This window comes from Trichogramma pretiosum, unplaced genomic scaffold (genome assembly GCF_000599845.2).
Source record: "Trichogramma pretiosum strain Unisexual culture from Peru unplaced genomic scaffold, Tpre_2.0 scaffold43, whole genome shotgun sequence".
Classification (NCBI taxonomy): domain Eukaryota; kingdom Metazoa; phylum Arthropoda; class Insecta; order Hymenoptera; family Trichogrammatidae; genus Trichogramma; species Trichogramma pretiosum.
The window spans coordinates 441365-458192 of record NW_019640864.1 but is presented as its reverse complement, the minus strand read 5'-3'; the positions used below and the strand labels follow the sequence as shown (position 1 = coordinate 458192).

At 32.2% G+C, this 16828-nt stretch overlaps 1 protein-coding gene across 17 annotated transcripts in view; it reads right to left on the bottom strand.

Annotated features, from left to right (window-relative positions):
- The window catches only part of LOC106649543 (longitudinals lacking protein, isoforms A/B/D/L), a 112718-nt gene that overhangs the window by 31135 nt on the left and 64755 nt on the right, over positions 1 to 16828 (bottom strand). Inside the window, exons 7-9 of one of the 17 annotated variants that reach the window (XM_023457552.1) lie at positions 11696 to 11857; positions 11193 to 11622; positions 10913 to 10931 (exon numbers count right to left, since the gene is read on the bottom strand). The exons of 13 other annotated variants lie outside the window; for them this stretch is intronic. In XM_023457552.1, coding sequence (XP_023313320.1) covers positions 10928 to 10931; positions 11193 to 11622; positions 11696 to 11857 — 596 coding nt within the window. In that variant the 3' untranslated portion in view covers positions 10913 to 10927. Of the gene's footprint in view, positions 1 to 2013; positions 2646 to 4784; positions 5021 to 8623; positions 9133 to 9201; positions 9412 to 10912; positions 10932 to 11192; positions 11623 to 11695; positions 11858 to 16828 lie in introns of those variants that run through there. 3 more of the 17 variants (XM_023457549.1, XM_023457551.1, XM_023457587.1) reach the window with 3 other exon arrangements.

The window sequence follows — 16828 nt, the reverse complement described above, 5'->3', positions numbered from 1 at the left end:
TGCATTAATCAAAGCCATGCAAACTGAAACCTGAGAAATCGTATAAAAAATTATTTTCATTCCAAAAATGCATCGATTTACACTGAAGGTTTGTTAAATTATTAATTTCAGAAAGACATGATACGATCTGAAATATTTATTACAAAATTATTGCGTTATAATCTTACGTATAATATGCGTGGATGAGTTTTTTTACAATAATTAAATACATTCGGAACTTCAGGAATTACAACGAATCGCAAAATCGATAAAATCACTCTAAATGCTCGGCTTGTCGTGAAAGTGCTCCTCCCTGTGCAGCATCATGACGTCATGATTGGGAAACTCTCGGTCGCAGATGCCGCATATGGCCAGTCTAGAGCCTGGACAATTGGCCCGTCGATGCCTACTGAGGCTCGTGCGACTGAGATAAACTTTTTTACATATGAAACAGGGAAATCGAGTTTCGAATTGTTGCTGCTGCTGTCGATGTTGCTGCTGCTGCTGTTGTTGTTTGGCGCGATTTTGACAGCAGTCCCGTTGATGCTCGCCAAGCGAGCTCGGGCTCGCGAAGCAGCAGCCGCACAAGACGCAAACGTGCTTGACCACGGTCTCGGGCGAGTAGTAGTACAAACTCGACACGGTCGGACAAACTTCCAGAGGTAATTCGGCGTTGCTGCTGTCGTCCGAATCTGAAACACGTAAAAAATTGGTTAGTTGAGGCTCTGAGAATCGTTTGGGTTTCTTCGGAAAAGCAACGATTTCAAATTCAATAATGAAAAAAATTTTTTTTAGAATAATTAAAGAAAAATTGTTACCTTTTTTTATAAGATCCTTTATCAAAAATAATATAAAACCTAAAACTTGAAAAATAAATTTAACACATGATAAATCTGTGTGACAGTAATTGAAAACCCCGAAAAGCTATCATTTTTATACTTTACTTTATTGTAACTATAATACAGATGAAGAACATTTATAAACTGTTAATACGCGTAAGTTTGAACGATTTTCTTCTTATATGTACAGCTTAAACCTAATCAATGATTCTTAAGATTAAGTATATTTATTTTTGGTAATGGCATTAAAGTAGTTATGGCTGTACGCTGCTGTTAAACTTAAAAACTATGTGCAATAATTGCAAATTTACAATGTACAATAACCTAATAACTGATAAGAATTCAATGGGTGAGCTAGTAAAATTTATCAAATATTTCCCAGAACATTTACACAATTTTTTCGTAAACCTACATATTTTAGTTAGCCTTTGCAGGCTGTACAACTAGAATTTGAATCTTAAAGTACTTTTTTTTTATCAATTCCGAAATTTGTACAATAAAGCATAGACAAAACTCCAAATAATAAAATTCACATTGATGTGTGAAAATTTTATCATTCGAAATCATGCAAACAAGAGTATCAATACTTTTTGAAAGTATTTATGATCCAAACCTGAAAAAAAATCAAGCCTATCTAGAACGACATTTAAAGCATAAAAAAAATTCTAGAGAAAAAATCTCTAAAATATCACAAAGTTTTTTTTTAATTCGATATCAACTAAATGTACTCGCTTAAAACTATTTTTCACCTTAAATTTATAATCTAATTTGAATGTTATATTGCTACGTCGATATAGAGTTTACATATCTCAACATCGCTCTCTACTTACAATCGATATCTTATTTTGGTAAAAACATCATGAGCCTCTCGAAACGCTCGCGTGTATAACAATTTTTGTTTTTGCTTTTAATTTTTTAAAATCGAAAATCTGTTAGCTTAGGTGGGTGGTGATGTAATGAACACTCGAGCATACGGTTTAAATTTGATCTAGCGACTTATAACGTACAAAACACACGCCTCTCCTGGCTAAATGATCTCAGATAATACTACTGCAATTGTTTTATGTTATTTTTTTCTGAATTTTCTCGCTTAAGCATGCGAGTCGTTGACGGCTGCCAGGCAGCGCAATATTCCCGGCTCTTTCGAGTCGGTGGCCGTCTGCGCGAAGTGGACCTTCTTACGCCGGTTCTTACGCCGGCTCTTTGATTGTCAGGAGGTGGTCAGCTGAACCTCCTGAGCCAGCGGCTCCTTGACGGGGCTCGCGGACGACTCGTTCAAAGTCGCCGTCACCGCCTGGCTAAGCGCCAGCTGATCCGCCGCCGTATTGCTGATGAGATCCTGCTTGATCTTGTACTCGCTTTTGGGATTGTTGCGACAGTAGAGCTTCTCGTGGCGTCGCAGACTGTCGGTGCGCGAGAAGGCCTTGGTGCAGCGTGGACAGAAGAGTCGGCGACGCGGCGCCGAGCGCGACGACGAGCCACCGCCGCTGCCCTTGGCCTTGCCGGCCTTGGACGGGCTCGTGGTCGAGGGCAGCAGCAGATTGTCCTGCCAGAGCTCGCTGCTCTCGGGCGGCGTGGGCAGGTAAAAATTATTGATGTCGACCTCGAGGAACTGCTCGGGCACCATCGGGTCGTCGAGATTCGAGTCGTCGATGTCGTGCGACGGCGGCACGTGCACCGCCACCCGATGCTGATGCTGCTGATTGTGGCCGCGCTGCAAGTGGGTGCGCTGCGAGTGGTGCGCCGACGACGACGGCTCGTCGACGCCGACGTTGTTCTCGTCCTCGTTGACGTCGCTCAGCCAGACGCTCGACAGCATCGCGTCCTCTGCAAACAGACCAAGCAGAACCGAGGCGTTTTTGCGTTAGTACGGTCTGGGTGCTTGAGCATAGTTTCGGGCTTGCATGTAAGCGTCATTAATAGCAGAACAGTATATATAATATATAGAAAAATGGGATGCATCGACTGAAGTAAAACTGTTCGTTTTCAGCGTCTTTTCTTTTTTTTTTCTAGTCATGAGTGAGCGCGTTGAATAATTTTACTTCAAAACTTGTATACAAAAAAATAGTGTGCTGAAAATATTAGCAAGCGTTATAATTGTAAATATGCTTAACAAATTGATAAACAAAAGTGATCGTTTGTCAAGAGTGGAAAAATACCTCGACACTACGATGAAATTCTAGCTTTCTTTCCTGAAACGATGCATTCAAAAATAGAATTTGATAGAGATAAGAGGGTACGATACTATGAGGATATCATTTATTGGATACAATGCATTTTTCTATAGACTGAATTTCTAACGATACATGTGAAAATTGAAGAAAAATAAAGTTTATAATTTTGAGAAATGATCGTTTGTAATAGAGAATTTTCATTTCACTGCATGCTTCGAGAAAAAGTGATCTTGATTGTAAAACGATACGGAAATTCGATAAATTATACATTATATGAGAATAATAAATGATTATATACATTTTTTTTGCGACCAGAATTTGTTTCGTTCAACGAGGGAACGCCTAGATAACTTTTGTGGCGAGAATTAATTTCTAACTTTCTATCCACCTGGCACTTTTAATCCATTTTTTGATTTTTTGATGATCAATTGAAAAGCTTTGCAATGACGAAATCTGAAAAATATAATAGATGTATTAGTAAAAGAGTTTAAATTTGCCTTATATATTATGATCTTGAAAATATTATTCAGTTTCATTGTGATCAATTTATCTTATACATTTATGAAAAGATTTTCTGCATTTTAAAAAAATTAACAATTAGTTTGATATTCAATGAATTTTTTGATCAATATGTCTTTGGAATGTAGATTGAATACTATTAAAATGAATGAATCAAAAGACACCTGTTTTTGGGTAAAATTTTTAAAAATATTTCTATTAATCAATTTAATAATTAAAAATAACAATATTTCATGGTAACATTTTTCTCGTAAAACTTGAAATGGTTAAAATTATCGATTATATTCATTCAGCAACCCTAACGAATGCCGGAATAACACGAATAAATTTGCTTACACCAATATGATTTTCGTGAACAGGATGGATGGCAAATAGGCGCTATTTAAACGATTATACAATGTATTCCCTAAGTTATACTATTATACTTATTATAAATTTTCATACAAATCGAAGTTTTCATAAAAAAATATAGATATCGTTTATTTATTTTTTAACAAAAATCGAAAGATATTTTTCACCTTCTTATAAACAACATACTAAACACTCTGCGAAAAACACATAAAAAAAGAAATCCTGAAAATCTTTTTGCTTTACAGAACGTTAAATCTTTGGTTTCAAATATCGTTATATCCTAAAATAAGTTAACTTAAACAATATTTATTATTTATTTAAATTTAATTAATTGAAGATTATTTTATAATCGACCCTTTCATAAATAATGATGTGTACGATGATAATTCACAAACATAAAATGTCATAAATCTCAGCTTTAAATATTTGAGTATTACTGCTCTACACCTGCGTGAAAAAATGTGACAAAATTAGGGGAAAAAAGTGTGGCAAAAGTCTAGCTTATAAGATGGAGCGAGATTTTTCCCACATTTTTTAAAATTTCATGTATTTTTTATTCATGTATTATAAAAATTATACCATTAAAATGTGGGAAAAGTCTCACAATTTTTTCACGCAGACAATATTTTCACACGGACAGTAGACCACGGGTCTTTAGTCACTTTCGGGACGCTGGTAAAAATATATAAATAAGTATAACACAAGCAAGTCTCAAAATTATAACTTCGATGCTTGTGAAAAGTTGTTTCAAATCAATTGAAAGATTTTTACCGTATTAGGTTGAACTTATTTTTTTTCACAAAATTATAATTAAGCATTAACACCAAGCCGGTCAATTTTCAGGATTTGCTTGTATATTCCCCACAGTACATAACTGTTCACAAAATAGCGAGACACGCATAGTAATAATATCCCAATTATGACATTTCGATGATGATCAACAAGTGTGGGCGCTAGCTATGTGCTGATTCAGTACGTTTTTACGCTTGTACTGGCGAGGGCAGTATTGGCAGGCATAGGTGACATTTTTACCACAGCTAGCTTCTCGTAAATGACGCAGCAAAGACTTTTTCCAGGCGTAAGATTTTCCACATGTATTACACATATGTGTCCATGCGTTGTCTATGTTCGCCGAAAACATTAACGACGAATCGATATCTGTAACAATTCGATTCTCTTGTTAGGTGGATTATGCACATTATTCATCTTTATTGTATAAGTATGCTTTAGTAACGGAATAAATGAATGAATATTTTTAAAAAATATCTTCAAAACAAGATATCTTAACGGATAAGTAAAAAAGAAACATGTAATTGTTTGAACTGCAAATCGTTATAGTCGATGCTAAATTTTTTATGTTTTAAAAGGGCCCTTGGTCATATTATGAAAAATCCGTGATATGTTTTCAAAAATTGATAACATTACACTTTGAATCTGAAACATATATAAGATTAGCATCAATTTTGGGTATTTCAATCGAGCCCTAATTTCAACATCATCTGAAATAATACTTGAAATATTTTCTACTAAGAAAGCACAAAAAACTAATTCGATTTCAAAAGTTTATAGTTCGACAAATAAATCTTTATTATTACATTTTTTACAAAGCTTAATTTAAAAATAGTAAAAGTTTGTTAAAATTGATATATATTTTTAAAAACTATCAACTCTTTGACTAGAACTGTTACGCTTTTATAAATACAATAATACTTTTTTTAAAATTAATGACTTAATAATTGGTTGATAAAATGTAAAATACTGAAAAACTTTGGCATATGGTCACTAGATCCTTTCTTTTAACTGTGTCCACATTCAAGTGAGGAACTTCGATTTTAGTCTAAAACTTTACCCTGAAATTGATAGAATAAAATGAGTTTTGAGCTTTTACTCAACGTAAATATATTTATATACATGCAACCAACCTTCTTTGGTTTTCAACATTAAACCATAAGAAAAGAATTCAAAGATTTTATTGATTCAAAAATAGATGATTCTTCGCCAATCATAAACTCCTCACTGAAAAATAAAAATAAACATTATTTAGGTGTTGAAAATTGTTTAAAAATCGTAAATTGTCAGCTCAGATAAAAATATTAATCAAAATTTTCAAAAATAATTGCGGCATTCGTACAATTTCAACCCTGATAACTTTTACAGATTAATTATCACCCAATCTTCATTGATATGTCATGTTTTTAGAGCTTGAGTTGAATACGTTGAATTAAAATTCAATAAGTAAATAAAAAATAATACAAAAAAAATGAAAAAATAAATAATCCGAATAGTAAAGTAAATCAATAGATCCTTTTAAATCACAATCACAATATTTAAAAAATGAATCAGAGTAAATTATAAATCATAAGAGTCTTCAGTTGATGTCATCCGTCGGCCAATGTTGAATCTTCAGTTGTTGTTCCTAAATTTTCTTCCTCAAAGATGAAATGTTTGGAAGTAACTTTAATTGAAGTTATAATCATACACTTTATTATTTCCCTAAAATTGTGTACATTATTAAACCCATTAATTATACCGGGCAAGTTTGGGGTAAGGTACAAAAACTATCTCTTAGTCTCGCTTATGTTAATTCTATTATACTAAATAATAGTTTACATAATATATTATACTAAACGATAGTATTCTCAAGTTTTACATTCAATAAACTTTAAATACCACAAACATAATGCCCTAGTAATTAATTAAAAAGAAAGTTACACGATTAAATAACAATACTTTCTCTAAGGTACATGATTTTTGAAAAAGTGGATTCATTTGCAAAAAAAGTAAGTTCATTAAAAATTTTTGCAAAGAAACGTACAAGGACGTTTTTTGATAATTCTTGCTCATTTTGAGACTTAAGGTTTTTTCTGATTCTATGAGATGGTAATACATCAAGTTTTTTTTACAACTAAAAGCTCATTTATCTCGATGTAATATTATAAATTTGATTCTTGTGATTCTGTTTTTTTTTCATTTTATATTGCTGATTACTGACGTATCTTATTGAACAAACTGAATTTCCTTAACGAACCAAACCTTCAATTGATTCCACTATGAATCTAGTTCTTCAAATCGTTGAAGTTTTTCTTAAAATTTTATCGCAGCACAGGATATAACATTAAAGCATAATGAAACCCTATATGCTTCAGGTACTGACAATATAATAATTATTAATTAATTACAACTATTTTTATAAAGATATTTCCATTTACCATTCTGTTATTCTATTCATGGCATGAGATTCAGGTATTATGTATGAGATTAAATTATTATGAAATCATGTAGATTAGAATCAAAACAGATATTTGAAGTTACTACAAACTAATAAACTTAAAAAAAGACACCAAAGCCAGATGAAAATGATTATTTTTAGACTAATTTTTGAAACATATTTTTTTAAAAAGATACGTTAATGTCTTAATTATGTTCTATTTTAGACGTATACGTAACTTTGTAGAAAAATATGCAATGTAAATCTCAGAAAGTGTTTTTTATAGTTTCAATATCGATCTGCCTTGAGTATCTCCTTAAATATTCTCATTCATGTGTTGTTCACGTCCTCAATTTTCATCGAAATTCAAATTTCCTAATATAATCAACTTTTTACCGTTTTAGATAAAGCAAGCATAAAAATTATATAACATACTTTTTATAGTAATCAAATGGTTGAAATTTTTTTTTTTACAATATCACACGAAATTGGTATATTTTGCCTTATTTCATGAGTATAATAAAATAACAGCATTAGAAAAACTGATTACAGCAGTTCACTTTTACACATGCTTCTTTAACTACTAATTGATTTAAAAGTTGATAAATTTTGCATTAATCCATTTTGAACAATATCTCCAATAAATTGTACTCTTATTCATCAAGTTATTTCTACGAAACAAAAGTGTACGTAAATACTTTAGAAAGCTTTTGAACAAAACTGCGCTCGATACCTATAAACTCATTTATATTAAAAATTCATTCATTAATATTAATATCCACAATTTTATGAGGAATAAATATTGCTGAAAATTTTTTAATTAACAGGTGCAGAAATAACAGTATGAAAAAGTAGAGTAGCCGTGTTTGCTGAAAACGGATTAAAGATTATGTTAACCTTCATAAATATTTTCTCATAATTGTAAGAGAATATTCTGATTCAACTTTATTAACAATATACTTTGTAAGTAAAGTAATGTATTTCTAGGTGTACAAAAACATTGAGTTAATAAGATGTATGCTTATCAACAAATGATTCATTATTAATTCAACAATTGAATTATGGGAATTTCTAATAAAATGAAAACATTATATCATAATTTAACAAGATTCTAAGAATTCTAAGAATCTCAATTCACGTAAATATTAAAATGCAACTAAAATCCAGCTAACTTTTGATACATTAAATAACGCTTTGTCTAAAAATGTAAAATCGTTAAGGCTCCGATTGTCATAAAAACTTAAGAATTCATAATTACAAATAATAAAATAACAGCATGAAAAACCCTGATCACACGCTTCAAAACAAACCAAGTTCGTTTGAAATTTTATCGGTTGAATTCATCATGGTTAAGGTGGTTCCCTCAAAAAGAAGTTGATTCAAAGTTGTCAATTGGACTGTATTTCGAACCGGCAGAGCACGAATACATGCACGCGAGCGTATACATATACACGAGTGAGTAGTGAGAGTACAGCGCCGTAAAGTTTTCGTCGCGATCGCGCGAGAGAACACGGGTACAGTCAGCAGCGTCGCGGTCAAACTTTTGATTCTGATTGTCCGTGAGGGAACTACCTTAATGACACCCCAGATGAATTCATCCCAGGTGGAATCATTCCAGCTGGAAACATCCCCGGTGGAATCATCCCCGTTGGAATCATCCTAGGTGGAATCATTCCAAGCTGAATCATCCCAGGTGGAATTACTCCAGATGGAATCATACCAGTAGCAGACTGCGAAACCAATTCAGAATTAACCTGAGAATAAATTTTTTCAGATGAAATGGTCTTGGGCGAAGTTTTTCCGGTATAAGTCTTCTGAGGCGGAGTTTTTTCTTTCGAATATCTTCTCGGTGAACTTTTCTTGCGTGGAGTCTTCTCAGCTGAAATCTTGTTAGGTGAGCTCTTCTTGGGTGGACTATCCTCTGTTGAACTTCTTCTGGTTGGTTTCTTCCTGGGCGTTATCTTCTTTTGTGGTTCAGAAACATCTTCATCATTATAAGAATACTGAAGACTACAGCCAACTGTGCCAGATGAAATTTGATTCGGCAATTCATCATTTCCTTCTGTCCAAAACACATTATGATTTATAGCTTCAATGACGTTAACTTCGTGAGATAATCGCAAGCACTGACCTTTCGCACCTTTTTCATGAGTTTTCATATGTCTTTTTAGATTACACTTTTGATGAAAACTTTTTTCACATACAGTACATTTAAAGGCTGGAGGTTTTTGGCACTCTAATTTCATGTGACGTTTGAGGCAAGGTTCAGATTGATAACTCTTCTTTAAACATTGACTACAAGTGAATAATTTTTCTGCTTGCTTTCTCGTTTTGTTTTGGCCTAATGAAACAAGCAAAAGAAGGATTAGTAATAGTTAAAAGCTGAAATTAATTATTCTTGCATCGAATGATACTATTACATCAAGGAAAAACTAGTTAAAATTAATGAAATCAAAATTAGTGTTAGTAGTGCACTTTGTTCACCTGGTAATAGTTGCATATAAACTTTTTTATAAAATTGATTATTTTGTCATTTATTACACTAGATAAATAATATTACATCTTCACAATTTCTCAATGAACCGTTCAACGCTAAACTCACCTATTACCAGATGAAAAAGCCTTGAGTGTAGATCAAAGCAAAGGTGCTTAAAGCAACGTATTACTCCTTCAAAGTTAAACAGCAAATAAGCTTGTGGATACGAAAAGAGGTAAATTCCTTGGATAAATATTTCCGTTTAAGATAATAAACAGGGAAATGACCAATGTATTTATTTTATTTCATATTACATCTTCAGAGAAAAATACAGTTATGCAGTTCTTCAGAGATCGATACAAAAATTGTTCTTCTAATGTCGTGGGTAAAATATCTTGAATGTAAGATCGTTTTTTCTTCAACTTGTAAATCTTCAATCAATTTGTGATTAACGATGCGCAATTTTGATTTTATTATTACTCCGATCCTAAAAAACAATTAAAAATTTAATAGGGGCAATGAAATTTGATGAATGCCTAAAAATGTTTGTACTGTACATGAGTTGAAATGGTGTATGATATTGTGTAATGGATTTAATTAAATTAAATAAAATCTTCATGAGGTGAAGGTCTTCAGCTGTAGAAATTAATCATTTTATATTATAAGGACATAAAAGCAAGTACTATATTTTCATATTCTAATGAAAATATAAAAAAATTATACTTCATAAATCTTTATTAAAATACCATCCTTATGCGTGTTACAGAACCTTAAAAATAGTCAAAGTATCAAGAATACCATTCAACCTACTTATGTACTATTATTTAACATAATTTTTAAAAAATACTTTTGATTAAATAGTTATATACAATTTAAAGTTCTAATACTATATTCAACAAGAACACTTTTTTGATTCTCAGGCAAAAAATCAACAAATATTATTTATATACTAATATTTATATACACTCGCAGGGCAATGCTCTATTTTATTTCAAATGTATAGTAAGTAACGCGTAATATATGTTTTGTTTATAAGATCACTTAATCGCATTAAAATACCGTAAAAACAAGAAAAATAATTTCGACTAAACTTTCAAATTTAACAAGAATACTGCGATTTTATTAAGCTTCATGAATTAAGAAGACTAACTATTTTTAATGCTAAAATCTTCAAAGGAGACTTGAAGGTCTTTTTTTAGCTCCAATCTTCAATTCAAGTTGTAGTTTACTAATCTTCAGTGAAGACTTAAATGTCATTTTTGACGCTAAAATCTTCGATTTTAGTTGTGGTTCACTACTCTTCCGTGTAGATTTAAATGTCATCTTCTTTGACTATCTTGAGCACGAACTTCAGCGATGACTTCATCTTCGTTGATGGATTTCATCTATAAAAGTCACTAGCTATAATACATTAAAGAAGTGTGGTAAAATGGGAAAAAATCTTCGAGTTGTTCTGTAAAAGGCTTCTTATGAATAAAAGGGCAAAGAATTTATGTTATGTATATAGGAATAATATACAATTTTTGAAATGATAAATATTACTCACATTAAAGCATCTCTATCAGGAGCGCTATAAAAATTCGCGCTTGTCGGTGAGTATTCAAAATTAAAAGTATAGATTTTCAAAACCTGATTTTTGCACTCACTTAGCATCCGAGAGGCGTCGACCGCAGCCATAAACGCGGGTCTCGTACTGATGCTGAGTCAACATGTGCCGCTGGAAGCTGCTCCGCTGCTTGAAAGCTCGGCCGCAGTAAATACATTTGTGTTTGGGCTTGACACCGCACTCTTCCCTCAAGTGCCGCGTCAGGGAGACCTTCCACGAGTACTTTTTACTACACAAAGGGCAAATGTAAACGAGGTTGCTCCTCGTTTGCTGATCCCTCTTGTCCGCTGATTGGTCCTGAGCGAGCGCAACCGAGGACGACGAAAAAGACGAGGAGGGCGAGGGTTTTTTAAAAACTATTGGCGGTGCCGTAGATGTTGTTGTTGACGTTGCAGTGGATGTTGCTGTGGATGCTGCTGAAGAAGCGGCAAAAGTGACCACTGATGTCGTTGTGGCTGCAAGTAAAGAACCTGGCAGAAAACGATTCACTTCGTTATCTAGGAACTTTATTCAAACGGTTATTTATTTTTTTTTTTTTTATACATTCTGATCGAGGTGATGCGTCGCTTTCGTCTTTTAAGCGTGGCGTCGGAGCAACCTTCGCTGTTTCCAGCGATTTTGCTGTAATAATCGACAGTTGACTCAAAGCCAATAAACACGAAAATCCCGATGTTTCGGACGAACTCAATACAGCTGATGCTGAACCTTCGAACATAAAGCAACACAATCTTCGCATTAATTCAACTGAAATCCATAGCGAAATGATGTTTCAACCCATTCACTCATACGGTGCTTGATTCGTGTTTTTTTTTGTCAATGAAAATGCGAATCACTTCGAGAATGATAGCATTTTCATTGCTTTTTATTCTAAATTCTAATATTAGTTGAAAACATAAGGGGCCATAGTTACTATTGGATATCAAGTTACGTGTTAACAACCTTATTGCTATTTAAATTTTTTCATAACTGACAACTTTCAACAGCTTTGTATCTATTAGATATGAATTTACATGAAGTGTGTGTGCTAGATATGAATATTTTAGTGAAAACAAGCTGATACAACCAACTAAATGATCATCCTACTCCCAATCACTAAATGTACCTTACCAACTCAACGCTTCATAATCATGCACATGTGTATTTTTATGATAATTAGTACAAAAAAAAAGTTTCTCATTAAGAAGCAAATAAATACTGTAACTGTACTTAGTAGTACTCTTTCCTTTTGCAAACCCTCAAGACTTATCAATTATGTTTATAATAGCATAATATATTGTAACCTGGGGAAATTAACAGTTTGAACATAATACAGTATATTTTTTAATTTTAAATAAGAATAAACCTTCTCATTATTATTAATCAATGATAAATCTTAAAATAAATTGAGCAAGCGAATGGGTTTAACAAATAAAATATTGAAGTCAATTTCTGAAGCCTTACTTAAACATGAGTTGAAATATAAACCTTAAATACTTTATTACTACAAAGTCGTCACTTCCGGTTTCGCGAATAATAGTCATATTCGTAAAACTTTTCTAACATGAAATTAAAGTTCTATGACTTAATATTAAAGTAGTTATTATTTTTTAAATTTCATTTTAAAAAAGAAGCAATGATGGTATAAGGTACTTCGCGATGAATCGTCACCTAAAACGTTATTATTTCTTAAAACGGAACATTAATGTGAATAAATTAATTTATTTACATAAAAAAAATTTTCTCGCTAATATGTGATGATTATTTTATCTTATTGTTGACAAGATATGAAATAGTATGGATCATATTCATATTCAGGATACTTTTTTCACTCAAAAGTTCAAATGAAATCAAAATATCACATCAAAATTTATGAATTTTACATAAATTTTCAAATATTGAATAGCTCACGAAATGTGCTCAGAGCATTAGAATTTATTAAAATATTTTTCTTACAATTGAATCATTTTTACAAGCTTTTAAAATAAGAGGTATCGTCGTGTCCTAATTCTGAAATTACCCATGAATTTGATCAGCCTATGAACATTTTGCCATTTTTTCATGTCCATGTTACATGTTAAAATTTGCAGGTATTGATTTCCAGGCTGAAGAGAAATGTTACAGAGAACCTGCAAAAATATATATTAATTAGTAAAGAATAATGGCATCATAGTCACGATTATTACCTGTAATCACCTTTTTGAGCCTATTTAGAGTATATACATTCGAATTGTTTATCTTAAGAATATATGAAAATTTATTTTAAAAAAAGTAAATAAATAATGGGATTTTTAAAATTGAATTCAGTGCTGTAACTGAAAAAAAAAGGAAAAAACTTGAAATATGCGTGCATTATGACATGTCGTTAATCCTACGTGAGATAAGATCACTTTGATAAATCACCATTAAGTTTTGATTTATTGTCTTTATTATTTCTCACAACGTTATAATAAGTTGAGTATTTTAATTTTTATCATTTCACAAATTATTATGTTTTGAAATCAGTAAAAAATATGCTCCATTATTGAAAAACAAAAATGCCTGAAATCCTTAATGTTTAGGTGAATTTGTTTAACCATTTTACAACGGTATTATAGAAAAAAATGTCTTGAATAGTAAATATCAACTTACAACCTTTGTAATATCATTACATTATCTTTTTTTTTTTTGAACACTTACAAGCTAATTATTATTGTAGGCTTATTTTATATGGTATCACTATCGTTTTTTCTTCAAATTATTACGAATTAGTGTGACATATTTTTTTTTTAACAAAAGAATAACGGTATAATTATATACACTCATAACGTAAATGAAGTTGTTAATATTGTGTCAATGCAATCCATCGTGCAACAATCAACATTCCTTCTCACTTCTACGAGTATAAAAACAATGTCTAACAATCATGCTTGTTTTTAAGAATCAAGCATTATTGTTCTTCTTACCACCTCTTAAACGGCTCTGTATTATTGTCAAATCAAGTAATCCTTATTATGTCAAGTTTTTCTACTGTTACTCTCATTTATTGTTCCATTGGAAGACACTTATGTACTAATATTACTCTTTGCAACAAGTTGTTTGAATCTCGCATGTAGGATACAGATATGTCTTAGAAAACACGACAGAGAAGTTGTACATGAGCGATTGCCACAACTTTCTCAATAAAACTTAAAATTATATAACAGAAGAATTAACGAGTAATTTTAGTAACAAAATCGTATGAATCAATAAAAATTTCAAATCAACAATATATGATAAAATTTTACTTTGTTTCATTAAACAAATATTTGAATGTATAGTTGGTAAATATCAATATTATGCGCCTTATAGGAAAGACTAGATAAATAGCATGATAGATTATAAGACAGAGATATATAGTTTTATGTTTACTTTCTAGATTTAATATTTTTTTTTAAGTAGAACTCTCAAGAAAGTGTCCTGATAAGAAAAAAAACTTAAACATTTATCTCCCTTATTATCACATCGTATTGTCATACATTTCCATTGAAAGTAGTTTTGGGGCTGAACTTTCTAGCCAATATATCCTAACGAAGACTTCTAGTCAAGTCGAATGAAATTATTCAAGTATCCTATGAACTTTTATATATACGAATAGAGAGCTGAAATATCGAGATTCTCAATTGTAGAGTTCGTTGCAACTAAAGCACGTTATTGATGTTATACTTTCCATGGCATACCCTGAAATTCACCATATGAAAAATTATAACTTGCTTCATTCGTTTTTATTCGTAACAATAATTAACCATCTTTCAGCTGGTCAAAATATATAAGTTCTTCGTTAGGTTTTCGTTATTTTTTTTATAATAAACATTATTTCGTTATTTAACTACGAAGTTTTGAAGGATTTTTATCCTTACAACAATGCATTATTTGTCTTTTTTATATTACTTCCGAACTAATTTTATAAGTTTATTTCAACTCGTGTATAAGTAATAAATATGTCGTTCTTTTTTTATAATTGGATTTTGATCATACATCTTATACGCTAGAATAACATCTTTCTTTTACTTACATCTAGTATTGTCGCTATAAATTATTGTCTTTAGATTACAAGATTTCAAAATTATTAGATCAACTTTTGTAACATAATAATAGTACTTTACGATAAAAGTAACTTGAGTTACGCCTGTCGGTACGGGGATATATATTAATAGGGCCTGAGCTTGATCGTACCAAAAAGTGCTACTTAAATCACGAGTATCGTAAACAGTTTCATAACACTGTAAATTTTCAGGCTTATGTTCCCTTTTTTGCGATACAAATAGTTCCATTATAGCGATACTATAATTTGCTACTTGAGTCACAAAAAAGTAGCCTTTAGTCTGGATGCAAAACAAACAGGACTATAAAAATCATTAGAAATAACATAACATTTGGGAATGTTACAAAACTTAACGCACAACCTGTAAGAAAAGTAACGTGGATTATAATAAATTATTTGGCACTTGGCAAGAAAACGAAACGATCATGTGTATACTTTATAATTAATATTTGGCACGAATTTTTCGAGCTTTTTTCGTTTAATTTTTTTTTCTCTCTTTTATTAGTTTAAGCCTCGCCTACTGCCCTGCGCGCTGCCTCCATGTGGCGATGGTTAATGTGAGCTTTCAAATTGCGCTCGTACTTGGAGCTGAAGGAGCAATGAGGGCAGCTGAACGAAGGCTCCTTGCCGCACTCGTAAAGAATGTGACGCTTCAGTATGTAGGCGTTTTTGTAGCTCTTGCCGCAGCGCATGCAGTCGTGGCGCCGATCCAAGCCCATGATACTGCCAGCGACGTGGTGATTGTTGTTGTTGCTGCTGCGATTGCGACTGTTGTTGTTGTTGTTGTTGTTGCGTCGATGCGTCGCGCCAGCAGAGGCAAGCAGTCGCGAGCGACGTTGGGGCGCGCTCAGATGGACCCGGCGGCGCTGCTCCTGGCGCGGCTGCTGCTGCTCGGGCCAATCGTCGTAATCGTCGCTGTCGTAGACGAGGTAGCCTGCAACAGTAAGCAGAGGCGCAGAGTGGCGATTACACGCGCGCGCGCAATCGGAAAGATTAGTCATCGAGGTGGATTGGATTGCCGTGAGAGCTATAAGGCTTTTTTTGTTTTTGGCAAGCTATGGTAACGAAACATCCATGTATGTGTGTGGCTTGCTAATGGTATAAAAAAGGAGCGGCGAAACGTAAATCGGGTATCTCTTCACTTTCAGTGCAATAATAAAATGTAAAATAAAAGAATGCCTCTACATGACATAAGCCATGCTATTTGATTAACATTCATGAAACTAGCGGGTATTAATTTTACACATATATAATAAAAGTAGGAAAACGGAAGTTTTTCGTGTAAACAAAATGTTTAATTTGATTCTTCTTTTTCGTCTTCCTTGTCCTTCGTTAGATTTCACCTCGTTGAACCTGAAAAACAATAATGAACAATTAGTAAAAAAATTCCTTTTAAAGTAAATGATATTTACCAGTGTTGCATATCATGCATTATCCATAATTCTTTCGAACTGTAAAACAAAATATTTGGTCAGTTATAAAAATTCAAGTTGAAGACAGTGTTAAACACTTGGATTATGTAAGACTGTACGTGAAATAAAACCCTAACAATATTATCATTCGAGACTTTATTTAGCTTGAATTTATTACAATTGTGAATTTTTACAGTCTTAAAAATAACTGAGAAGTAGAATTTC